Source organism: Fundulus heteroclitus, chromosome 15, assembly GCF_011125445.2.
Source record: "Fundulus heteroclitus isolate FHET01 chromosome 15, MU-UCD_Fhet_4.1, whole genome shotgun sequence".
NCBI classification, from domain to species: Eukaryota; Metazoa; Chordata; class Actinopteri; order Cyprinodontiformes; family Fundulidae; genus Fundulus; species Fundulus heteroclitus.
Genome location: NC_046375.1, coordinates 5,865,463 through 5,879,059, shown reverse-complemented (window position 1 = coordinate 5,879,059; position 13,597 = coordinate 5,865,463). Strand labels below are relative to the sequence as shown.

Here is a 13,597-nt window from a genome sequence, read left to right as displayed (position 1 = left end):
TTAGCTACCTGTGGAGAGTCCTGGTAGTTATTGCACCGTGCCAAGAAAATGTTTGCTACATTAGCTGTCATTAAAGCATAATGTATCATACTGGAAGTTATATATTGGGTCTTACACAAGTATTCATACCCCTTAAAGCTTTTTCCATTCTGTCATTTTGCAACTAGAGATTTTAATGAATGCAATTAGGATTTTAATGTGATACACCAATGCAAACATGTGCACAAGTGTTAAGCTTTAGCTAAATGATCCATGTTTTATAAACTTGTCCAAGTAATCTGACAAATATGGCAACCATATGTATTTTGACACCCTGAACTAATTTTTAAAACAGATTTTAAATGCCAATAAACCTGTGAGACCTATGTGATATGGCTCCATTAGCATCTAGGGCCTGAAATAACTGCCCATTCTTCTTCGCAGAGTACTTTTAGCTCAGGAAGATTAGATAGAGAGTATTTATGTGCATCATTGTTTAAGTCTTGCCACTAATTTTCAATTGTATGTACATCAAAATTATGATTGGGTAACTCTGACCCATGAATATGTTTTGATCTAAACCCTTTTATTGAAGCCTTGGTTGTATGTTTAAGGTCTTTGTCCTCCTGGAAGTTAAACTTCCACTCCAGTCTTTTGCATCCTTTAAGTTTTGTTCTTCCATGAATGCCCAGTAGTTTACTTATATCCATACACCTCCCAATTCTCACCAGCTTCTCTGTGCCGAGCTCAAGAAAAGCATAGTACAAGAAAAGCAATGGTTAAATTTTGGTTCAATGTGCAATATTAGTTTCCTGATATGCATTTGCATATGTGGGTAAAAACATGTTTTGGTCTCCTCTGACAAGAGTGCCTTCTTTCATGTGTTTGATTTGGCAACCTGTGGTTGCTTGACTTAAGGCTAGCCACAAACAGGAATTATTTGGGGCTTTGTTTTACCAGTCACTTTCTTCTTGTCCCTCTAAAGGTCAGATTTGGGAAAATATGACTAAAAGCTGTTCTGTCAACTGAGTCCCCACTTGTGCTGTGGATCTCCACAGCTCCTCTGGCATTACCAAGGGGTTATCTGGTCCTTTCCCTTGATATCTTGATAGGTGACTTGGTCTTCATTGGTGCCATCTTTTTAGTACTCTTGTAAAACAAACCACTGAGGCCTTAACAGAACAATTGCCATGATAGTCAGATTAATATAAAACCCAGTGAACGGCATTCATAATTTGGTCATTTGTGACGGCAATTGGTTTGTCCAGGATTGGATTTATTGTTTTTTGAAGACATCACCCAGACAAAAACAGCTCACCAAATTTGTAATGTATTTTTCTTTAAAAAAATAAAAAAAAAACAATCATTTTACTCCCACTTTACACTTATGCACTACTTTGTGTTGATCTATTCTCTAAAGTATAAATATTATGCACTGAAGTTTATTGTTGCAATGTGATAAAAAGTCCTTCTGCAATGATCTTAAAGTATTAATACTCATATGTTATTAAATAATAAGTAAATTCTACAAATGCATTAATGAGACTCAGGGAGGGCTAGATTAATATCAAAGATTATCCCTAAAAAACATAATAATTGACTTTATTGCTCTATTCTATTGTCAGCACATTGTGGAGATTACAATAACATGGCATCTTTAACACCCTGTGTTCCAGCTGTAAGACTAGTGAGAAGATTCATTTTCTCTTCCTGTTAAACAGGAAACTGCTCAATAGATGAGTCGCCTTAACAAGTCTATGACTTCCTCTTTGTCAATAAACAAGAACAGACATACATATCCCAGATTTATTCACCTTCACACACACACACACACACACACACACACACACACACACACACACACACACACACACACACACACACACACACACACACACACACACACACACACACACACAGGGTTTGGCAGACATCAGTCAGGCCCTGTGGTTATGAGTTTTCATCTCTTTCATTTTCATTCCCCAGTTTCATCATTTTCTCGCCTCTTGCTCTCTTGCCCCGCTCTGATTTTCTCTTCTCTTTCTTTCCCAGCCTTATTGTTTTTCATCATATCTCCATTGCTCTCTTTTTCTGTTTTTCATTCAAACTCATTGCTTTTATTTCTGTCTCTTTCTCTTTCATTTCAACCTTTTTTTGCCTGCACCGTCTCTCTCCCTCAGGCTAGCTGTGTTTATATTTCAGTCGTTTATTTCTACAAATGTCAGACAGTGTTTCTGCCCTCTGTCTATTGATCCGCAGAGAGCAAAGGAGATGAGGAGAGGGAGGCACACAGAAAGAGTTGAAAGCCAATGACTATGAAAGAAGGACTAATACATAGAGGGAGGATCTGCAAATATAAGCAAAAAGATAAAAAAGCAGGTCAGAAATGAGAGCCTTAAAGAAAAATACCATCTGAGAACCCATACCCTGGGTTTGAGTATACCCTAGTTTCCTCCTAAATTTAGCCTTGCACTGCACTTTGCATGCCCACTCATTGTTTAAATACTTCTTCCCCAATTAAAATTTTGACTCTAAAACAAGGGCAACGGTTGATGAGGTCCTTAAAATATTGCGTAGGAACCAACAGAAACAAATATGCATGTTACAATATCCAGATGTTTGGGGTTTGACTTTCTTTTTGATTTTCAGTTTTCCTTGTTTATTTCTGTTCATTTAGCTCTTGCCATATCAGTTCATGCTTTTGTGTGGGTGTATTTCTCTTAGATATCCATGTATCAGTTCCCATTGGTTTGCAGTTCTTAAGTCATCTTCTTCTGTTAATTGGTCTCCCTTCCTCAGCTGCCTTTCCTTTATTCGGCCTCCGCTGCCTCACAGTTCCTCTGATCAGCTTCTCTGGTTTGCTTGTCATTTCACAAACGCTGCCTCTGCATTTAAGCTAACTGGTGCTCAATGTTATCTGCTGGATTCTCCTGTTGTTCTTCTCTGGATGATGTTGCTGCGCCTGTTACTGCTTGTCTACCTGTGTTCTATGGCCTGTTACTGCTGCAAATTCTTTGTAAGTTTGATTTATTTTTAATTATTTAAATCTTGTGCACTGTCATGCACAAGAAAACCTTGCTAAGCTCTTTCATTTAAAAAGCTTTATCATGCTGTCTTTGTCTTACCTGCGCATTTGGTGCGGGTGATGAGAGGTGGTCCTGGTTTACCAGTCCCTCCCTCTCCTGGTCTCGTTAGTAACACTCTGATCTCATACTCTGTATCTGGATCCAAGTGCCATAACTTGTAGTTAGGAGAATTCACAGCATGAGTCTCAGTCCAGGTGCCTGATGTCATCCGGTATTCAACCTGAAAAATATTATTAAACATAAAATATCAAAGTTGTTTAAGTATTTAGCGTTTTCTGAGATTCTCCATTTTAATGGCAATGTAACATTGAAGAACTTAATCCCTTTCTCTGGGTTGATCGGGGTTTATACCCAAACGCACGACTATGATGATGAAAGCATATACCATTTAAATAGGAAAATTCAACTGCAATAGCCCTAAGAGGGCAGCACTAAGATACTTTTAAAACAAGTATTGCAGAACAAGTTCACATGAAAATCTAAACTATTGCATAGTAACATTAAAGTAGCACCCTTTTGCCCAGTTTATACTGTTTATCTACAAAGAAAAGTTGATTTTGGGGTGAGTTACACTTTCAAATATATTTCCTGTCATAAAAAATTTAAATGTTACGTGAACTGTTGAATGCCCATCTGTTAAATGCCTGTTAATGCTGTTACAACTTACTACAAGTGAATGCTTTAAAATCATTTACCATCTCATAAAGAACACACCTCTTTAAGTATAATAGGTCCATCACCAAATATAGAATTAGCGTTGAGCTGAATCAGCAGGTATGTAGGTCCAACACCCAGCAACTGAGGTGGTGCAATTGGGTGTGGGGGCTCTGAGGAGAAAACAAAATAACAGCAAGTGGTTTAAATATGCTTCTTAAGATGGATAACCCACTATAAAGCAAAGTTACAACTTAACAGAACAGGTCATTATATGAAACAATAAGTAACAAACAACAAGCTTAAAAGTAAATTGATGCTATAGCATAATCTTCCACAGATGTTTTTTTTAATTACCTGTTTAGTTTGAGTACACTAATTCAGTGTGAAGAACATTTCGAGAAATAGGTGGTATTACCAAAGTCAGAAGTGCCACAATTATTGGTACTCTAACAATCCCTATAAAATAAATGCTACTGGATACTGAAGAATTATTATTAATTACACTTTTCATTTTTTAAGTTAATCAGAGTTTCTAGGAACATTTAACATGACAATCGTGACTTTCAGTTTCCCTTGGATGTAAATCTTTAAGGCACAGGCTGGATGAGGAACCAGAAAAGTGCCACTTTTTGACAGCGAACTGGACCGTAAACAAGGTTTTTCTTGCCACCATGTACAAACGGAATAATGCTAGAGGAGGTAAAAGTAGGTGACATATGTCACAATAAAGAGTGGTGACATATGTTCCATATCAACTATTAGAAACCATCTACATGCCAGTTGTTAGGTAGTTATGAGAGAAAAGTATTTTCCGTCCAACCATCACAAACACCTGACGTTTGCTAAACTCTACTGGTACATTAACTGGAACTACTGGCTTTGTTCAGATACCTACTGTTGAGTATGGTGGAGGTTTATTGGAATGCCTCACATAAAAAAAAATGTTTTTGACACTAGAAGATTTTGAAACAGTAATCTGATGGCCTCTGTCCAAAATTAAATTCTGGTTATCACTAGGTCCTTTAGTAGGCTCACAATAGAAACAGGAATTTGTTCACTAAACATTGTCATTACAGTCCCCAGACACAAATATATATAACATATATAATATATGTCCAGCATGGTGGGGTAGACTGAAGAGAACACCAAAAGAGATTGTGCAAAAAAGGACAGCCCCCCCCCCCCCCCCCCATCTGAGGGGGACCTCTCTATACAGACATAAGTTTGGATAGTATGGGTGCCAAGCATTGTATCACTGATGATTTTGTCAAAAGCAATGATTCAACAAATGCACTAAGTTTAAAGTTGGGTTTTTCCAAAAAAAAATTCAGTATGTAATCATGCTACTGCACTGAAAGACTGACAACAAGTGAGTTTGCTTTTTAAGGGGGGTGGGGTGGGGGGAGGGGGGGGGGCAATAAATGAACATTGACATTCATTGGATTGTTTGTTTAACTGAATAACATTTCTTGCACACACATAATTGAATATATGCTTCTCATACAGGTATATCAAGTGCTCTGCTTTGAATGATAGCTACCTTGTGAGTGAGTGAGTGAGTGAGTGAGTGAGTGAGTGAGTGAGTGAGTGAGTGAGTGAGTGAGTGAGTGAGTGAGTCAACAACTTTTTCAATTAAGAAAATTTTAACCATAGCAACTTAAAAACATATTCCATGTAAGAAGATTTGTGTATGTAAGCAATCTTTTTAAACAGTTTAAATGTTATTTCTAATTACATACATTAAGATGGCATTGACATAACACATGAATACCTCAATACTGTTACAATACCAGGACCTTGCAAGAGAGAGAGAGGGACATTTGTCATTTCTGTTCTGGTACATCCCCTGATAAATTTCAAATCAAGAAGCATTTCTACATTTAAACATGACATGCCCGCATATCCCTACACCAGCATCTACCTGCAGGCTCTGATTCATGGGGCTGATATTTACCCTTCCCTTCCCAATATCTCTGCACAAGTGCATTCTGCGAGGAGTGAAGAGGTCAGAGCCCAGAGGCCATAATGTATGTTTACTTTTGAGACTGTTGTTCAGATATGTGCACTCATTCAAGCAGGAAGGCTGAATGTTAAATTTGGCATTGGATTAATGTGAAGAGAAATGTCTTAAGCAGGCCCTTTTCTCTTTAGCAATGTCTCCTTAATTTACACAAATGTTTACAATTTGATTCAATGTCCTTGAAAAAAGATGATTACAATGACTTTCTTTATACTAATTGTAAATATTACACATAATGCAAATGGATATTACTTTTCGCAGTTAATGAATTGTGTTTATGTATATTTAAAAATAACTGTGGTGATCTGATCAGCGCAACTTGTGACACCTGTGTGACTGACAGATTAATCTACATGACACACAGTCATACAGGCATACATACATCAGTGCATGCATAAATCATGCCACCTGCGCATGAGCTGTGACCTGTCAAGTAAACATTAAATCACAGAGATTTATCTCAGACACACATCCTCACACAGGAAACATTACTTTCTGTAAGAGGATGGGAAATGGTCCTACTTTAAAGATATTTTTCTAAAAGAAATCAAAGTTATCTAAATTAACTATGTGGACCTTATGTGTAACCATGTGTATTTGCTCCAATATTAGTCATATTTTACATAGTTGATGCCTCTTTTTTTCTTAGTGTGAGCGTGTGTTGGTATTTTTGTGCTCTGAATGAGGCTGTCAGAGGGGTTCACGCTGGGAAGAGGTTCTTTTTTTTTTAGAAAGAGATAAAATAGTGAAGTTTGACAGCACATGTGCAAACACAGATAAACACACACACACACACACACACACACACACACACAAGCAGGCGGATAGAGCTGAATCCAGATAATGAATGTTGAAGTGACTTCAGAAAACCAACAACGTCAACAACATGTCAACTTGCAACACTATCATGTAAATAAAGTAAACAACTTGATGATAAGATAAAGAAATGAAGTGAAAACTGAAAGATGCTTATTTCTAAGAGGCTGGAATCTTGTTTGTGTTTAGCTTGTGTGTTCAGCTAAATACGCAAGCATAAAGTGTGACACTTTAAAATCTATTAAATATCTAAATGATAAATAACTAATATAATCTAACTGGGTCATTAAGTAACTCTAGAGGAGCAAAAAACAAAAGCTGATTTGAAATTAAAACTTTCTCTTTTTCTTTTCAGTCCCTTGTCACATATGCAGTTGACCTAAAAAAAACAAATCATTAGTGGCATCATTACAATATCTCATGGTGGGTTTGTTGTCATAAAGTTTTAGATTATTAATCACATGTGTGAACCTTCAAATCATCTTTCAGGTTTTTGGGTTGAATGTAAATGATAATAACACAAATTAACAGCATGGGGAAAACTTCAAATGAGCTTGTCAGTTCTGACCTAACCCATATGTAAGATTCATTTTTTTCATTTTATCCATTAAATATAGTTTGGTTGATTTTCCTTAATTATTCTTTCTGTAATAAGCATTTCCCCTTTACATATTTTTTTTTTTTTACTGTGGTTACACTTACATTTTTCGGATCATCAATCCAATTTTAAACATCGTACAAAGACAACCTGAGTAAATATACAATGGCGTATTCAAATAATATTTATAAGTGATAAAATATATAAACCTGACACTGTAAAAACACAAACACACCTTTTGTTAATAAATCCTGAATTGATTCAGTTCTATTCAGCTTTATAGTGCCTATTCACAACACATCCCCTCAAAGACCTTTACAAAGTAATTTTAATCAGATCATACAGACAGATTGGTTAAGATGTTTTCTAAGGAAACCCAGAAGAATGCATCAAGTTATTGACTTGAAGCATTCATTCCTCCTGGATGAGGATGTAGCCACAGTGGTCAGCTTCTTGTATACTTGTGATTAATCACAGTTTTTTATAAGCTTGGTTAAAGGCATACTATGCAACATTTTTCAGTTAATGAATGTGTTCCATACCGTTTTGGATGATTAAATGAGTAATTTCAGGTCGGACAAAGGTTTTCTCGGCCGCCCTGGTGGTCTGTGGGGGAAATACTGTACTTGCAATTGCAAGAGCTTACGGCCCGCACACATAGGTTCAGAAGTCTCGTGCAAGACCGCGAGAGTCGGTCTTGCTTTATGGCGAGAACTCCATATGTTTTTGCCCTGCCATTCACTATATGCACGCGCGAAAGCAACAACAAAGAACTGCGTGTTAACGTCAAATAAATAAATAAATATTTATTATTATTATTATTATTTTATTTTTTTTTTATTTTTTTTTGAATGTTGGCGAGGCGGTAGTGTGAGTTTGGCGAGGCGGCCGCCTCGCCAAGATAGCGCTGCGGGAAACCCTGATGTTCATACTTTCACCGTGTTAGTCAGTTTGTACTGCCATTTTTTCGACTTTTCGTTGCATTCGCCTGTCTGCTAAGCTCAAAACAACCGCGCCTGGCTTGACGGAGAAACCAGAACAGCTGAGCATCTTTATGACAGTGCACTTTTACTTTCGCCCTCTGGGGGGAGCCTCGCTGGAAAATCAACCCTGGTTGCATAGTATACCTTTAAATTTCCGACTGTAATAAAGAAATAGATTTACTTCTGGTTGATTTCTGTTTGGCTTTGAAACAACTTAGTTGTAGTTTCTTAACTTGACCACTCTACCAGCTCTTTACCTACTAAACCATTGCATAAAACAACGGATATATAACAAGCATTGAGGGCCTGGAAGCCTGGTACATATTTTTTTATTCTTGTATTTTTTTATTTATACAGGTATTCTCATTGATATTCAGGATCTCATTTTCAAATGAGATCTAATTAACTGACTACTTTTATTGCAGTCCAGTCCTTGTGATAAACATATTGCACACAGTAAAACTGCAATAATGATAAATGTGCAATATATTGCACAAGGGTTAAAAACCTATTTCTAAGGCTTTGGGACTTCCGCATACCTCAGTGAGACTCATTATTCAAAAATAGAGAAAACACGTAAGAGTGGTGAAACTTTCCAGCAGGGGCTTGCTGATCAAAACTACCCCATGAGTGCATCGACAACTTATCTATGATGTCACAAAAGAATCCAGGACAATATTAACAGCACTGCATACCTAACTTGCCCAAAGTAAGGTCAGTGTTCATGATTTAACAATAAGAAAAAGACTAGGGAAAAAACATCATCCAAGGGAGAATTTAAAGGGGAAAAAAAACACTACTGGCTAAATGTAAATAAAACAGAGAGGAGAGGGCCAAAATTCCACTACATGCCACTGTTGGTTTTCTGTGAGCAGTACATAAATGTGAATACACAAAAAAAAAAAAAAAACATAAAGAATGGGGGCACACAAAAATATTATTTGTGACTCGCTCCCATGAGCCACGTTGGACTTTGTTGACCATTGTCAGCAACCTTGTCAATAAGGCTTAGCTTCCCCATACTGCTGCTGACATCACCAGGAAACCCGCTGGAGGACATCCGACCCAGTAAAAAGGTGAACGTAGGATTGTGTAAGTGTTGCGACAACAGCAAACTGTGATGGTAGGCTTTCTATAATGCCTGAAGCGTCAACCGTCACTGCTATTTGAGAAAGAAAGAAAGAAAGAAAGAAAGAAAGAAAGAAAGAAAGAAAGAAAGAAAGAAACAGTTTGTGTGTGTGTGAGTGTGTTATGTGTGTACGATTGGTGAAAAAAGAAGAAATGGACATTGTTAACACATGTATACAGGTTGATGTTGGTCGTATGAAAATCAATCGAGCTGAATGTTTACATGTGTACATGTGTTCATTCTTGTTCTTTTGTGTGACAGTAATAGTGCAGGAGATTTTTAGGCCATCAGTTGTGTGTAATGCAAGCTGGCATGGTGATGTGTGTGTGTCTGCACTTGTGTTTGTGTGTGTGTGTGTGTACACTATAAGCTAGCGTGATGATGCACTCTGTCACAGTAGGAACCAGAGGGCACAGCTTTATTAGAGCTACCCTCTGACCAAACGTAAAGTGACACACGTATACATACACACACAACAATACACAGTCGGACTCTCTTGTACTTTTCATGCTGTTTATCTGCAATAAAACTTGTAATGGAAGGACTGCAGCTTGCCATCATTCATCCATCTGTGTTGGAACTGAAGGCTTAGGGCTACTGAACACAATACAGTTTTTGTTCTTGCTGAAATATATCTGTAGCATTTGAGTTTAAAACTTGCCTCAAGATATTTTACCCCCTTTGTAATCTTTATTACTTCATATCAAAATTCTGGACAATGGGTTACCAAAAAGATTTAATTAAATATTATAACAGTGAATAGGGCTGGTAATTAGGAAACAATAGGCAAATACGGAACGGGAAATTATTGTGGAACACTGTCATTATCAGGATGTGGTTTGTGAACTTTAGAATCTTGCTTATTAAGATATATGTCTAGTGTGTGCATAAACCTGTTTAAACCAAGATCAAGCATGAAACAATTTTTTTTTCTAAGCCCAGTGATCAAACTAAGGACAGCTTTACTGGATGAGCTACATCGTTGCGCATAATATAAAGTGCAATTAATGCACCAGTCAGGCCCCTTTTTGTGTTTCTGTCATGTTTCTATTATCATTCCTATAAACATGCATAATGTAGTGTTTTTTTACAGTTACAAACTCAATCCCATTCCACATTAGCTTCATAGTGTCATAGCTAAATTAATAGTTATTAAGCTTTAAAGATGACCCCTGGTTTGTAGTTCAAATGTCAAATCTTCAAAACATACACAATTGTTTCGCATATATCTATGGTTTTGCTTTCTCTGTTTTCCCATTCTTCGTTTTCTTATCTTGTACACAACTCTTCAAGTAATACCACATTCTGGAGCAGTGTCTCTCTGGCCTGAATTTCATAATAAATATTAACGAGGAGAATATTCTGAAAATTCTACCATTTCAGCTTGAATATGTCCATATTCATGACTATCATCGTCCTGCAGGAGCCTTAAATCTCCAACATGCTTGCGTTTTAAGAAAATAAACATATTCCCTGTTTCTTTGATTTCTATCTGGCTCTCATCCCCCATCTCATTCCTAATATGATATTTTTGATTTCTAATAAATAAACATGAGACTGCCCTCCTTCCACATGCATACTTGGATTCTCCATCGTGTTATTGTGATATCTTTCTAACAATATAAACAATAACCCTCAAACCTGTAAAACCCCCTTTGGTGGCTGTGATTGTAACAAGAAAGCAGCTCCATCCTGAATGAAGCTTGATTCTTCTTTTTTCCAGTTTGTTGATTGGTCCCTTTTTTTCCAGTTTAGATATACAATCTCCAGCTGTGCAGATTCCTCACCTCTCTTGTCTTTTCTTTTTCATGTGTTCAAAAACGACATTCCAGATAAATAAACAGTAGCCACTTATTTATTCTTCACACAAACACGTTGCCAACCCTGACAGATTCTGTTGATCAAAGAAAGGAACAAATCGATTTATTTCCAGAGGGAATTGGAATCCGCAGTTGCCGCAGAAATGTGGTCAAGCGTCACAGACAGCTGATGCCCCACCACCAGACATTATGAGAGCTCCATTATGTCAGGTACATTATTTAATATTCATATTCACGGTGCTCGCTTCAGCTTTGATTTGTTATTTCTTCCTCCTCTGTCATCTCTATGCAGAATAATAAACATGACTGTGCTGTGCTGTTTACATATTCGGACTTGTTCTTCATTCTGATGTGGATATCCTTCGGATAATGAGCGGACTATTCACATTTAACTTTTTTCACCATCCACTCTTCTCTTTACTCGCTGAGTCTCCAGTTTCCCCCCACCCTTTAACTGTCACTCCCAGATCATTCTCCCCAAATCTCCTTCTCCTTTACCCCCTCTCCCTCCCCCCTGCTCCTCCGTCTCTCCCTGGGAGATGAATTGAATATGTAAGCCATTGAAAATGAATGAATAAAGCATCCCATCTCAAACACACATTGGTGACACCTTATTAACCACATGTCAGAAGCACATGACAGCTAGAGCCCACACACTGTTTCCGATCCACGCACACCCGCCTACGACCCACACATGTGCACACAGACGACAATGGAGTTAACTCACACAAAGACGGAGCGTGTGCACACACATTCAGCCACAAGGCTGGCAAACATGGATCTACATAAGCTCACACATGAGCTCTGCTCATTAGTAAACGTTGTGGTAATGACTGACATTTAATCAGTCAGACTCAGAGGACCTGTACTTGATTGGTAAAGGAATCTGACATTCTAAAAGTTATAAAAAAAAGACAGAGTTATTTTAAATTTAAACACTATAAATTAATTAAGTAAAAAGGAAAAACTGGAGACAAAGAACATTTCCCAAGAAATTCAGGTGTATGGCAACCCTTGGTTTGTTGAACTCTGTGCATATTTATATTTTAGATTGTGGACCCCACACAATTAAGAGCAGCTTATTAGTGAAAAGTTAGCTGTGACTAGCTGTTTAATCAGTCAGCTAAGTCGCGTATAATTTTTAAACAGAGTTAACCTCACTCTTTACAGGCTACTGTCACTAAATGGCCTTTTATGTGCTGCCAATCTTAATGCAGCTATGTGCTGTTTGTATTCCACTAACGCCAGTTGTTGTATATTCTACACATACTGTGGATCATACTGGAAGCACTCATGCCCAATTAAACCAACTTTGACAGATTTGCATATTAAATACCAACATTTTTATGTAGTGTAATGTAGTTTTATGTAGTGTTTTGAATATATTCAAATTAATTATCGCCACTAAATTTAGCACTTGTTTGCTTAGAAAAAACAATGTCAGTTTTCTAATAAAGGTTTTAAATTAATTTAGTCATCAAGGGGTTATTATGAATGACGGAGGTCTTCCTTTAGTTTACACGTCATGACGCTCACAACCAAACTTACAGAAACATCTAAAAAAACTAGAATACAGTGAAAAAGTTCAATATTTTTGTCACTTGTTTCAGAATGCAAAACTCATGTATTTTATAGATCCATTACACAGAGAATGAAATATTTCAAGACTAAATATACTCCTTGTAGTCTTGATGGTTAGGGTTTACACATAATGAAAAAGCTAAAATCAGTATCTCAGAAAATGTGAACGTTACGTAAGATCAATAGAAAGGGTATTTTAAACGAAAATGTCAGGCTTCTAAAACGTTTGTTCATTTCTATGCACTCAATACTTGTTTGACCCCTTTTGTATGTATTACTGCATTGATGAATTGTAGCCTTGAGGCAATTAGCCTATGGCACTGCTGAGGTGTACTGGAAGCCCTCGTTGCTTTGATAATGTTCTTCAAGTCATCTATTGTTGGGTGTGATGCTTCTCATCTTCCTCTTGACAATACTCTGTAGATTCGCTATTGGGTTCAGATGACGCCAGTTTACTGGCCATTTAAGCACAGTAACACCATGATCATTGAACCAGCTTTTGGTGCCTTTGGCAGCATGGGCAAGTGCCAAATACTGCTGGATAAATAAATCAGCATCTCCACAAAGCATGTCAGAAAAACCAAGTGTGTGAGGGATTCATCTGTGCGTCGTAACTCGTGATGAGTCCCCTCCCTGTAAAGCTCCCCAAAATTATTGAATGGAATTTGCTTGGCAATCCTCTCAAGATTCTAGTGATCCGTGTTTCCGGTGCACCTTTTCCGTGTGTAATGAATCTGAACGATTTTAAATTGTAATATACAACAGCTTGTAGATGGTGTACTCTGAACCATTCCACCTGGAGGGAGAAGTAAAACAGCTGATTTTACCAGAAACCATCAAGTCAAAAAAGGTGAAGCTAATAACAAATTTCACTGCAAATTTACCGCAACCTGTAACCATCAGGAGCCATTGGGAATCAGAGTTTTCA

The 13,597-nt window shown here is 37.3% G+C and overlaps 1 protein-coding gene across 16 annotated transcripts in view; it reads right to left on the bottom strand.

Annotated features, from left to right (window-relative positions):
• The window catches only part of ptprk (protein tyrosine phosphatase receptor type K), a 137,557-nt gene that overhangs the window by 42,730 nt on the left and 81,230 nt on the right, over positions 1-13,597 (bottom strand). For all 16 annotated transcript variants that reach the window (XM_036147262.1, XM_036147261.1, XM_036147263.1 and 13 more), the window contains 2 exons: positions 3,780-3,892; positions 3,105-3,285 (listed from right to left, as the gene is read on the bottom strand). In XM_036147262.1, the coding sequence (XP_036003155.1) occupies positions 3,105-3,285; positions 3,780-3,892 (294 nt within the window). The remainder of the gene's footprint in view (positions 1-3,104; positions 3,286-3,779; positions 3,893-13,597) is intronic.